The sequence below is a fragment of the Ammospiza caudacuta genome, chromosome 1 (genome assembly GCF_027887145.1).
Source record: "Ammospiza caudacuta isolate bAmmCau1 chromosome 1, bAmmCau1.pri, whole genome shotgun sequence".
NCBI classification, from domain to species: domain Eukaryota; kingdom Metazoa; phylum Chordata; class Aves; order Passeriformes; family Passerellidae; genus Ammospiza; species Ammospiza caudacuta.
In genome coordinates this window covers 16871036-16883542 of record NC_080593.1, presented here as the reverse complement: position 1 = coordinate 16883542, position 12507 = coordinate 16871036, and the positions used below count along the sequence as shown (strand labels likewise).

At 39.8% G+C, this 12507-nt stretch overlaps 1 protein-coding gene across 1 annotated transcript in view; it reads right to left on the bottom strand.

Moving 5' to 3' along the window:
* Positions 1 to 1898: 1898 nt before the first annotated feature.
* The window catches only part of MKX (mohawk homeobox), a 49534-nt gene continuing 38925 nt past the window's right edge, over positions 1899 to 12507 (bottom strand). The window contains exons 6-7 of the mRNA XM_058812809.1: positions 4485 to 4518; positions 1899 to 4372 (exon numbers count right to left, since the gene is read on the bottom strand). Of these exons, the coding sequence (XP_058668792.1) occupies positions 4186 to 4372; positions 4485 to 4518 (221 nt within the window). The 3' untranslated portion in view covers positions 1899 to 4185. The remainder of the gene's footprint in view (positions 4373 to 4484; positions 4519 to 12507) is intronic.

The window sequence follows — 12507 nt, the reverse complement described above, 5'->3', positions numbered from 1 at the left end:
CTTGGCAGTGCCTTAGGAGGCAGGGTGAATTGTGCCCCACTGGCATGCTCTCTGACTGGCCCTGAAGGACTCCTCATGCCAGTGATTCCTCATTCACTCTTTGTGGTGAATCAGGGAGAGAAGGCAGTTCCCTGGCATTTCAGAGCATCCGCAGAGCAGTCACCAAGGCCTTTCCCTGGTGCAGGGCCCCTTTTGACTAATGCAGAACAATTCCTAAACTGTCTCCCATTGCTAGGGATGACACACAGGGTAAAAAGAAGGACTTTCTGAGCATTAAAAGTACGGCAAATTCCAGAAGCTTATGATTTTTTTAATAACCAAATCTGCTTTCTGTAATAGCAGCTCACGTTTGATGTGGTTGATCTCCACTGATGGATAATTTAGGTAGATAAAAAACATAATTCATCAAAACCAGGGAATATGATGAAAATCTCTGTGAGTAAAGAAATAATGAAGAAAGGGGTTTAAGCCTGCATAGCATTTCCCATAGCCAAAGCTAAACCCATTCTTCCTTTCACAGTACAGACATCTTATCAACCTCCTCCCTCATCTTCTCCTTCCAGCTCCTGGTACAGTGGCCACTTCACACACTTGTGTGTGGGTATCCAGGTCTAGCTGCTGTCCTTTGCCAAACTCCAAATTAAAACATAAGCCACCAAGTTATCAAATGTCCTCAAAATGGTCTGTGTTTTGTCCTGGGACTTGATCTCAGTCTCCCTGGTGGAATGCTTCACCTGGCATATGTATTTATGCATTTGGTCACCAGTGGAGGATATGAGGCTACCAAGTGAGAACTATAGCTCAGTGGCTGCAGCAGTTCTGTGGTGCTAGGAGAGTCTGCAATCCTGAGCCTGAGAAATATTCTAACTACTGAATTGAAAACTGGAGCTCCCCTTACTCAGTGGTTTATAAGAATTTGGAGTGCTCAGCTCTGGCAAATGATGTGACAGAGTAGGTGGGAGCAGATTGAGTTGGTGTCTTCATGTCAGACTCGGGTACAAAGTAGGTGCCAAGTAGCTCAGCATCATTAAGATGTGGGTGTTTTTACACATTCCCAACAGCAAAAGTCAGGCTGTACATACTCGCTCAGGAACTCACGTATCAGCTGAATACCCAGATCTCCACTGACATGTTGGGTGGCCAGAGGTGTTGCAGAAGTACATTTTTATCACAAATCAGCAGGACATAAAACCTGAAAGTGATGATTGCCCACCAAATCTGAGCTATCACCCCTCCCACACAAGTGGAGCAGCTTTGCCAAGGCACAAAAGTTAAAAAGAGATCACTTGCACTGGGCTCTCTGCTATGAGCACTGAGCTCCTGGATGGGCTGACTTCATCTCCTTCTCCACCTGGTTCCCCAGCCAAACATCCACACAGGGTAATGTAGGCAAATGTAGCCTGTGCTCCCAAAAAAATACAATGACCAAAGCTTTTCCCCAGCTGATGGACCTTCTCCAGGGACTCAGGTCTGTGAGTAGCTATGGCCTCCCCCTGCACTCCTCCAGTGTGGAGGATTTATCAGCATCAGGCCACGTTGTCATTAGCAGTCATTACTAAAACCTTGCTGCAGGCATTTTCATTGGGTAGGAGCTAAACTACTTCACACAACTATGTACCACGAGGTGTATGGATCAGAACAACTTTTCTGTTTCGTCCTTGCCCATCACAGGCTTGTGTCCCAGAACAGGGAAACCCTGACTATTACAGGAAACCAGAAATGCAAATGCCTAAGGACAGATAAATGAATATTTAATTCAAACCAGCAAGATGTTGTTTGCAGTTATTTATTTTACTAAAATGGTTACATATGTTGAAACAAAGAAGAGCAATAGTAATAATGTTTGTTTTTCCAATATCATAAATAATTACTGAGTTTTCATTAGCTGTTGGCTCAGCACTGATCATGACTTTCGTTATTTAAAAAAGACACACACATAATTCATCAGAATTTGTGTTTTCAGAAAACTCTAAAGCAGCAGTAGAAAAAAAAATAAATTAAAGGAAACAGTAACAAGAAATTAGGCCAAGTATTTCTTAAATTTAAAACCCACTTGATGTGTTTTACAGATTATTCTTGTGCTTTGATCATTGGAAAAGAGAACCATTAAGTAGTTGTTTATACAACGGCTTGCCTTCTCCAGTTTTACTTCAGAGGAGTCCCCAGAAGTACCCTTTCTACATGACAAATTTTGTTGTTTATACCAACAAAAACACTGAATATTCCTAACAGAAGAGTTTGTCGAAACCATGAATTTATTGTCACAAAATATTTAATACCAGAATAACTTATAATAGTATGAACAAAAGTGAAGTATTAACTCTGCTATTAGTTATAAACTCACATTATTATGCCAAAATCCAGTAAAGTATTAAAAATTAATGTCATGGAATCTTAGACATATAATGATGCAAGTCAGTAAAACATACTTCAACTGTTCATACAGTCACAACATACATTTCTTGCTTGGCACTTTAAGTCAATGCAAATCAGCAATTTAGAAAACAAAGTAAAAATATATATGTACAAAATATTTTCATATCAAATAATTTTCATTGTACACTAAATAAAACCAACAACGTTATGTTACATCAAGAAGTTTCCTAAGAAGTCACACCAAGGCTGATATTTGCAATGTGTCTTGACTATTTTAGTGCAACTCAAACAGCCTCTATTTGCAAGTTAGTTACATCATTAGCATAGTCCTGCTTCCATTGATGTGGGAGTTCTGCCATTAAACTCAGCAGGAGCAGAACTGAAGTCTTGTCTTGTTCATTGATGGCTCACCAGAAAGAGAAGCAAGGAAAGGGATAAGTAGGAAAAAACCCAACAGGATACCCACAGGAAAAAATCCAAATCCTAGCAACAATCAGCTCTTTTCCAGTTTTCTGTAACAGATTCTCTATAAATTGGTTTTGGCTTTGCCACTGTTTATTCAAGCACTGTAAACCTCATTAGACTATTGTTATATGACTTAAGAATAACTTGTACACCTCCAGATAAAGTTTTAAAATAAACCTGGTTTTATGACAGTTATTAAACTCAATAGCAGTCAATTTTAGAGACATGACATTTAATACATGGTTTAGTATCTTCTTAAAACCTTCCTGTCTTAAATGCTGAGATTTTTCAATGTTTCAGTTCCTTCTTTAATTCTTGTTTGGGCTTTGATAGTTTGTATTACAGGCTTTTCTTACTGAAATGTGAAATGTCAATCAACTGTCGTCATTTATGCAGTACATACAAAATAAAAATGTTTAAACCACATTAAAGTAATAAGTTCCACCATGGAAACATTTCTGAATGGCACTATAGTTTTAGTTTTGTACAAGAAGAAACCAATTTTACTTCTATCAAAACTTCAGTAAGTCACCAGTAAAGCTTTAAAATTATAGAAATTCAACTTGAATTTATAACTAGTCTGACTAAAACCTTCTCAACTAGAAATCTTTAATGAGCAACACAGCATATGTATAAGTTCAAAATAATCTGAACAATTAACTTATTTCCTAAATTTGTGTGTTCTAGAGTATTGCACTTTTCAAAGGAATGGTTTTGGTATTTTAATATACTGCATATACAGGTAGGAAACATGCATAACAACCTTATCGTCACTTTGACAAAACGTACTGTACAATTTTTATAACACTGTTGATTAAAAAAAAAGAGAGTGAGAATGATGTAACAATTTCATTAAGACTCATCAATTTGTACAAGTCAAATAAGCACAAATCTCCAGGGCCTTCAGCAGTAATGTGTTTAGCCCTCGGCTGCTTAAGCCCACTTGGAATAATATACAAAGTTTAAGCATTATGGCATTGTCATTTTGAGGCATACCACTGTTGTACTATGCCCACGTTATAGCTTATTTTTTCAAAGCAAGGCACTTACTGTAATAGCAATGCAAACATCTTATGCGCACTTCGATTAACATAAAATAAGTTAATATTTTGATAAAAACAGGGTTTTTATAATTTACATGCCTTTTATAGAAGCAGTTGAACATTTCATTTAATACAATGAAAACATCTGAGTCAGAAGGGACCTCAATTTTTTTAACTGACCATTCTGTAAAAGGGGACCTATTTTCCACATTTTCCCCCTGTCTGTGAACCGCATTTTGCCGAAAACAAATCCTGTGAGGGAAATGTCTGTTTGACGTGAAAAAGAAAGAGGACCCATCCCTTAAAACTGCTGAACTAATGGCACTTTAACAGTCTTTACTTCTGATATATGTGATGATTTCTGAATGATGCAGCTGGTGGTTCCCTGCAGTTTGTCCTTCCCCTGGGCAAGGTTCGTTAGGGCCATGGCTGCGTTGATCTCCTTCCAGTACGTCTCGTCTTTGCTGGGTCCCCTTCTGTTCGCTGCACTAGATTCAAGCAATAATAAATATTTACACACACATCTTACATAGCTACATGGCGTCAGGAAAACTGTAATAGCAACAATAGTTTTGGAAAACTGTGAAGTCCCTTACTCACCTTTCACACTTATTTGGTCCATTCTCCAGATTTTCTGAAAACAGGAAAAGAAAAGTCTATTTTATTTTAATAGTTTTAAAAACAAGCATGTTCAGGGAATAGGCATATTGAAAAATAACCCAAGATTTATTCCAAATTTGCTACCAGATCTAAAAGAAAACCTTTGCTTTGACACACATAAAGGACCAGCTTCATGCAGGCATCTTCCTGGAGAAAGCTACACTGAAGGTGTAGCTGTTCCTGAAGGTTCACCCACATTTTGCAGGGCAATAGAGGAGCTCTTCAAAACATATTTATGTTTTGAATACCAAGGACATAAGGAATTGCAAAACCTAAAAATAAAAATCAGCTTCATTGCCTTTCAGTGAATGCCTTCTAGTATGCACTAAAAATAGGACAATTGATGTGTGTGGGATTCAGTGCTCCCCTTGCCCAGGCAGTGCCTCAGTCACAGAGGCAGCTGAGAGGGACACAAGGAACAAACACACCTGGTCAACAGCCCTCAGACGTGAAATTGCATCACAGGCATAAACTACACTTCCTCATCAAGAGTCATATTTGTTCATTCACTGAGTCCTCACGTCCCAGAGAAGCCAGAAATATTTACAGAAATGTATAAGCTTTATTCAGTGGGTTTGCTATCCTGACACAGAAATACATTATAGAGGAGCAAGAAGCTGATGCCCAACTGCAATTCCTATGGAAAACAGGTCAAACCAAAGAAACAGCAATGGTATGAGCACTAATGGCTACAAGACCCAAAAAGCCTCTAAACACAACATCAATCTCAAAAAGTAATGTACATCTTTGTGAGGCCAGATTCCCAAATAAAATCAACCTTACTGCTAGATTTCCATCAGATTATTAATAAAAAGTTGATCTTCTTTAAACAGAGATCCAGTGGAATAACCCTTGGTAGCTCTTCCCTTAGGAGCAACCTTGCCCACCACAGCCAGCAGCCCATTGTCTCCTACAGGCAATAATTCAGCTCAGCTGCACTGCCCAGCACTTGGAGGTTACTGATGGAGACCACAGTTCCAATAAAGACCCACAGGGAGACCAGCTGCAATTTCAGAAATCAGCTGTTTGCCTGTTTGATCTAGCAGGCCTCTATCCTTTTGAAAAACAGCTTTATAAATAAATGTTCCCAGGTGACCAAGATTTAAGTGTTGTTCAAAAATTGCACAGCTTAAATCAGTGTCTCTTAATATTTCCTAGAACCATGCTTGAATGGGATTCAAGAAGGGGAAGACCAGCCTATGCAGAGGAAGGAACCAAGGAAAAAAGAAACATTTGATCCATAAAGAGGTACTGGATTACACAAAAATCTCCTTCTTCACACTGTACTACACTATGAAGAATTCCTCAGCCCTGCTTCATTGTTTTTTCTAATTAGAGACAATTTTCAAGATGATGTTTAGGACTGAATAGATCAGTAGGTATAGAAATGGAAATGTCAAGTAATAGAGAACATCATGGCCAGAGCAAACCTGGCTATAAATACACCTCTCTCAAGCATCTGTCCGTTTCTTTTGCTGTTGGAAAATATTTCCTATGAACAAAAAAATTGCTTGTACAAACTTCTGAGGGAAGTAGGTGTGAATGGTGACACACATTCCAATTCCAGCGTTTATTTGAAGGAGTATTTGCAAATATTTTTTACTGGTGTTTAGCCAGCTCTCAAAGAAAGCATCTTGCCCATGGTATATAAAAGCTGTAGCAAAACTAAAAAATAAAATCCAGGAGGAAACAGCTGCCCATTCTTTAACTTTGCTGAAGATTTTTCCTGAATCACACATATTTTCTTATTCTGTTCAGATTTTATGGTTTTTTCAAACAAATAATTTATGTAAAAAAAACTCAAAGCTAGGTTAAAATAAAACCATCACTGATAATTTGCAAAGCTCTAGCTAATAACTGCTCTTGAAGCATGTTAGCACAATGAAGTCCGAAAATTCATAATTTCAAAGAAGGCCCTCTTTTTCTTGCCAAAAATCCTTTTCTGCTATACCAAACCTCTGACAGCATATACCAGTTTGCACTACCACAGCATCCAAGCAGCTCCCTTGTGTCTGAACAGCCTTTAGCAAAGGAAATAAGTAGTACCTTTTTTTTTTGGTTGGGGATAACCTCAGTGAGATAGACAAAGACCTTTCCTTATGCTGTCCTTGACATCTTGTCAGTCAAACCAACTTGATGTGACTCAAAGCAAAAGTGGGGTTCACTTCACATGCCATGAAAGTGCCATCTAAGTCACATAAATTTGTATATTTTTTTGTCTGGACTCCATTCATAAAGAACAGAGATGTTCCCCAAAAAGTGGATTCAGCCACTCTACTCAACACTGCAGCCCAAAATCCCTGTGTGCTGCTGCAAAGCCAAATCCCTGAGTCCTGTTCTGTGGCCCCTTCCTCACACTTTGTCCTTTGGACAGCATTATCATCCATGTGGATATGCTGAGAGCTGGATGGGGGAGGACCATCTCTCTCCTTTGGCTATTCAGTATATCAATGATTCATATCTATTTTTATATAGAGACATTAGACACTGCTAGTATAACTACAGCCTTAATGGCTTAGCTCAGCCTGGAAGAAATGCAGGCTACTCATGTCTGGCTCTTCAGTCCCCAGAGAAAGAACATAGATGACAAAATGTTATCAATCATATAAAAAAACCTGCAAAATTGTGAGTCTTACCCAATATTTTGCTTTTTCTTCATCTTTTGTAATCTATCTGCTCTGCCTCCAACTACTAATTAAAGATTTTGATAATTTGAAGCTTTTAATATTTGAGGTACCTTCACAAGAATTGCAAAGTATATTTCAACTATAAAATATTAAAAACTATAAGACTATTTTGGTGAGATTGCTCCATGAAAATAATCAAAGAATTGCACTCTCAAAATGGAAAGTGTTCACTTCTTTGACCATCACACAACACATCCCTAGATTTAATCTCTGAGGCAATTAGGAAATGGCTCTGGGGCTGGATAACCTCTGGAAATGGTGGTGAAAGGAATGGAAAAACAGTGGAGCATGCTGAATCTCACCAAGCAGCCTCAGCTGAGGACTCACCCCAGAGCAAGTGCTGATGGGCCTTCCACTCCTGACCCTCTCTCTACGACGTGAGAAGCAGCATTTTACCAACCTTGAGGTGCCAAAGTTGCACCAGAGCTGTTGTCTCCAGGCACTGTGGTTACCTTGAACCTCACGCACCTTTGGTGCCAGAACCTCTGGTCTCTTCACAAAGTGTGGGGCTCTCTCCATAGTCAGATCAAGGCAAGCTGTCACACAAATCTAAACCCCCACAGACTGGTCAAGCTTAGATCAGTGTCCCCAGTGACTCCTGGGAAAGCCAGCACTGATGAATTATTGTATTCCACAATTTTCCCAAGGCTCATTTGATAGGTTAAAAATTATGTTTACCCTACTACACACAGACATAAATACATTTTAACAGCATACAACTTGCCAGCACAAATAGTTTTCCTAAACAAACACCAGTAGTGCTCAATAGCATATTTAGTAATTGAAACCAGAAGAAGCTGCTGCTGAAGGTGTTTTGTAGCATCTCAGAATGGATTATGCTTCTTGTCAAAGGATGTTGGTAGGCTTTCAACATATATTGAGATTCTATAATAAATCTATTTAGTATTAAACCTCAGAAATACATTTTTGTTACATGTTTGGAAATCACTTAAAACAGTGGTCATTTGCTCTGTAGCCAGAAAGTTTTAAACACTGTGAAAATAGAAACTGGATAATTTAAAATTAGGAGTTGTCATTTATACCTCATTTTCTGGTGCTTCATTCTGTAGCCATTCAGAGAATTGCTTTCGCCTGGCCAAGAATGTCTCATTCTGCTCTCAACATCCACCCCAAGAAACCAGCAAGGCAGGATATTTGTTCCCTCTTGTTTATAATAGGAAGTCACTATAAATCACCTACCAAAGGAATTCTGTATACCTTTCCATTAATATGAGTTTTCAGTATACAGTTTACTGTAGGGCATAGTGCCAAGAGTGTAGACACCAGACAATACCAGCTTTGTGATACAGCATGGTATTTTAATTATTAATAATATACATGGCATCTTTTTTTTTTACCATAAAATTTCTTCATAAATATTAACTCACTGATCCTGACAACTCTCTTGCAAGGTAGCCTGCTGTCCCATTTCAGCAGAGATGTAAATGAGACTCAGAAGTCAAAAGTCAAAATACTGCCTAGGCAATATTTTGACTATTTCAAAAGCATTCAACAACAGAGTTTTCCAGGATTTCTCTTATATTTAAAATGTTTTCCTTTGTTCTTCTGCTATCAGAAAGGACTAGCCAAAGAAAATGAAGCCTAGGGTTCTTGCAGGCAAACCAACCTTAAACTGCACAATAGCATCACATACCTCCAATTTACTATGTGCAAAGGCTCTCTGGTGACACAGCTTGCAGCATATTCAAACATTTCAGAACAACTCAGACCCTTACTGCTCGCTGCATCCAGACTAAGAATTTTTTTATATATCTGGACGACTTCAGGGGTGTGCTAAATAACGTTAATTACAGTTAGATGTTATCACTTGGATTTGAGGATTCTAAACTAAGCACTGCATGTGTGCAGTGATGAAGTACACCCCAAGGGAGCAGGGAAGGCAGGGCTGAGCCCTTATGCAGCACCAAGCAGCCTCACTTTGCTCCCCCACTCACCCTGCTGTCCAGCTGAGCCACAACAACTGGCTCAAACCCTGCTTTGTGTTATCAGGTAACACTGACAAAGCAAAGATGGCTTGAAACCAACAGGGGAAAGAATGTGTGAATGAGGGAATGAGACGGAGATGGAAGGGTACAGAACATTATGTAGTGGGGAAAAAATGGACATAGAAGTCAAGGCACAGTAGGTCAGTCTCACATGACCGTCGTATTTTTTGAAGCTACTTAAACATGTACAGATTCCTGGTGAATTACACATCTTCTAGCTTAAAATAGAGGGGGAAAAAAAAGAACTGCTGGCCTCAAATGGTGAATACTATAAAACATTTGTTGGTTCAATAAAAGGTCCTGTATAACTTATCTTCATTTTAAAATTGGCAATATTATTCAGTTGTTTCTCCCACTGCCACTCCTGAACTTTCTTTTGTTAGTTTTGGAGACTCTGGCTTAACATGTGTTGACCAGCATTTTCAAAACAAGCAAGAAGAGGAAAAAGAAGGAGAAACAGGAAATAAACCCAGGCAGCTGAAAGAAAAATGAACATTACATGTGTGAGTAAATTAGTGGGGAGATGAAGAATTTCTGTAGGTCACATACTCACGCACACCTTGATCCCAGTATTTTCCAAACCACAATTTCAGGGTGCATAAGACTTTCAGATCTCTGTTTCCCCAAGAACAAAGTTGGCTTAATTCGAGTTAATACTCCTGTGCTCTTCTGCACTGACACAGCTCCTTTACCCCTGAAGGATCCCAAAGTAAACTGTGAACCACACAACACCACTGATATTCACCCACATCTGGGGAGGGAATGTGGCTTAGCCCAGGCTGCTCAGCAGTGCAAGGGAGGGGAAACTGTAGCCCAAAGCAGCAGGCCAGGGCTCTTATAAAAAACGTCATTTAATCTTGGTGCAAAAACTACAGTAATGTTTTGAAAAACAAGAAAGCCTCAGCTTCTCTAGCTAGAATTGGAGGAAGAAGGAACTGGCCATCCCATATTTACACTTGCAGCCTCCCATTTTGAGCCTAATGTAAACAGACAAATGAGCCTGTAAACACGGATAACTGCTCAGCCAGAGACCCACACTACCACAGGCTTTCCACACACAGGCAGGGCTCATCCCACCCAGCACCGAAACTCCTAAAACCCTTTTCCTTTTGCACCATCCTCCCAGTTTCCTCAGGGACAGCAGACCAATTAAGGATGAATTATGAAGAAGTGCAGACAGGAAAGCTCATGCTGGAAGAGACTCCAAACCACAGAGTCTCCTACAGAAATATTCCCCAAACACGCCCTGGCAGCTGATCTCCTGCAGACCCCAGGCCACCTCCACATGGGACCCCTTCAGTGTTGCCCCTTGTGAGTCCCCTCCTGCCCCAAAGCAGGTCCTGGGCTGGGAAGGTCAGCGTGAAACCATCTGGTTGGGGCTGGCAGCAGTCATGCAGCAGAACCTTTAGGTGGAGGAATGAAAGCCCCTGCTGGAGTTTCAGGTGACCTGTGGCTGCAGACACAACATGGCAGTGTGACCTGGGAGAGGGCAGGATACCAATCACAGCTGGTCCCATCTCAGGGGTGTACTGGATTTCTACTGACAAAGATTTATTGCCATGTCCTTTAGCTGGGTGGGAGGAGGAAAGCTGTCAGAAACCTGCAGGAATGAGCTGTGGGCCCAGGCTCTAGAGAAAGCTCCTTTTCAGCAAAGCTTTATTTTACCACTGCTCTCTTTCTTCCAGGAGGAGGTTACAGAGCAGCTTGTAATGAAGTCACCCCCACAACCCTGTTACCTCACTCCTTTGGCTTCCCAGGGACACCAAGTATAAGAACTGACCTGTCATCAGCTGTTATGTCCTTTCAGATGAACAAACTTCATAATGACAATTTATGTTCACAGTAACCACTAGAGTGAATATTTTTGCCTGCTCACCCAGTGGGTTTTTTCTCAGGAACAGCTATAGCTCTGGTCTGACATCTTCTATTAAGATCCATATGGTGGGTCTTGCCAATGTTAGAAACATCCCTTTTCCATTGTGCCCCAGACTAAACCTTTTCTCTGAAAGTACTTCCTTGCAATTTGTTTCTTGCATCAAACTTCGCATATAAGCTTTAACTGTGAAGGACTGCTAACAATCAAGTTTTTTGCTGAATATCTGAGCATCCAAAGACTTTTTTACATTGTGCAGCCTGGAGCCTGCTGCAGTGGGAGTAGGCATCTAATTACATTTTAATACATGTGATTTTTATAAAATGAGTGTACATGCCCACAGAGACTGTGATAGCTGTATTTTATAAATAATAAAAGAGAACTGAGTTTGCAAGTCTATATTAATATTTGCATTAATAAGTGCACTGAAAGCCCCACATAATAGTTGGCTTGGTGCAAATGGTCTTAGAGTCTTGAATTATGCACGTGAATATAAGAATTTATGAGTTAGCAAAATAGATAAAAAACTGGTGTAAATCACTTCATTGTTCAGGCTTGTCACAGCTGACTCCAGGTTTCCACTGACCAGTGACAATGTGTTCTCCTTGGTGAGATTCAGGGCTCTGTGGGAGTCTTGTTTTCTTAGCCAGACCTTAGCAGAGCCTATAATAGGAGCTGGGGCTGTGAGTGTTGAGGTGAGCTGTTAACAAAATGATGGTTATACGGTTTTATTTTCTTTACAAGTTTGCTGCAAAGCTGGCTGAAATACATTTTTTTCTCATTGAGTTGGCATGTTCCTCATTGAGTCGTGCAATGTTGTCAGATTCCTTGGTGATAGTCTCCCACATGCATTTCACAATGCATAAAGGAACATCTGACCTAGGCTTCTTCTCTGTGTGTGTGTGTGTGTGTGTGTGTGTGTGTGTGTTATTTGGGAAGGTATTTACAACACGTGCTGTGCTGACTCATCAGGTGCAGTGGTCTGCCCTTCTGTTGCAAACCATTGGGGGTTAACACTGAAAACCACATTAGGCAGCAGGTAAGGGGGAGGGTGAAATAAAGAAAAGAGGGAAAAGGAGAAAAGGAAGAGAAAAAAGAAATAAAGGAAAGACTAGATGTTACCAAAAAAAAAAAAAAAGGAGGAAAATTACAAAATGGCAAATGAAGATTCACCAGGAAAAATAAGAGTAAGGAATATAAAGGGAGAAAACATGTCACTATATAAATTTTCTTTATTTTTAATACAAAAATATCCTTCTCCCACCCAGGAAAGTTGCTGTTGTGCAGGCAGTCACATTCAGTCTTTCATTCTGGATCTAAAGATTTTAATTGGGAGCTTTTAAAGACTAAAATAAGGCTTTAAAAATAAAAAGCTAAAGTCAAATGCAGCCAGGGTA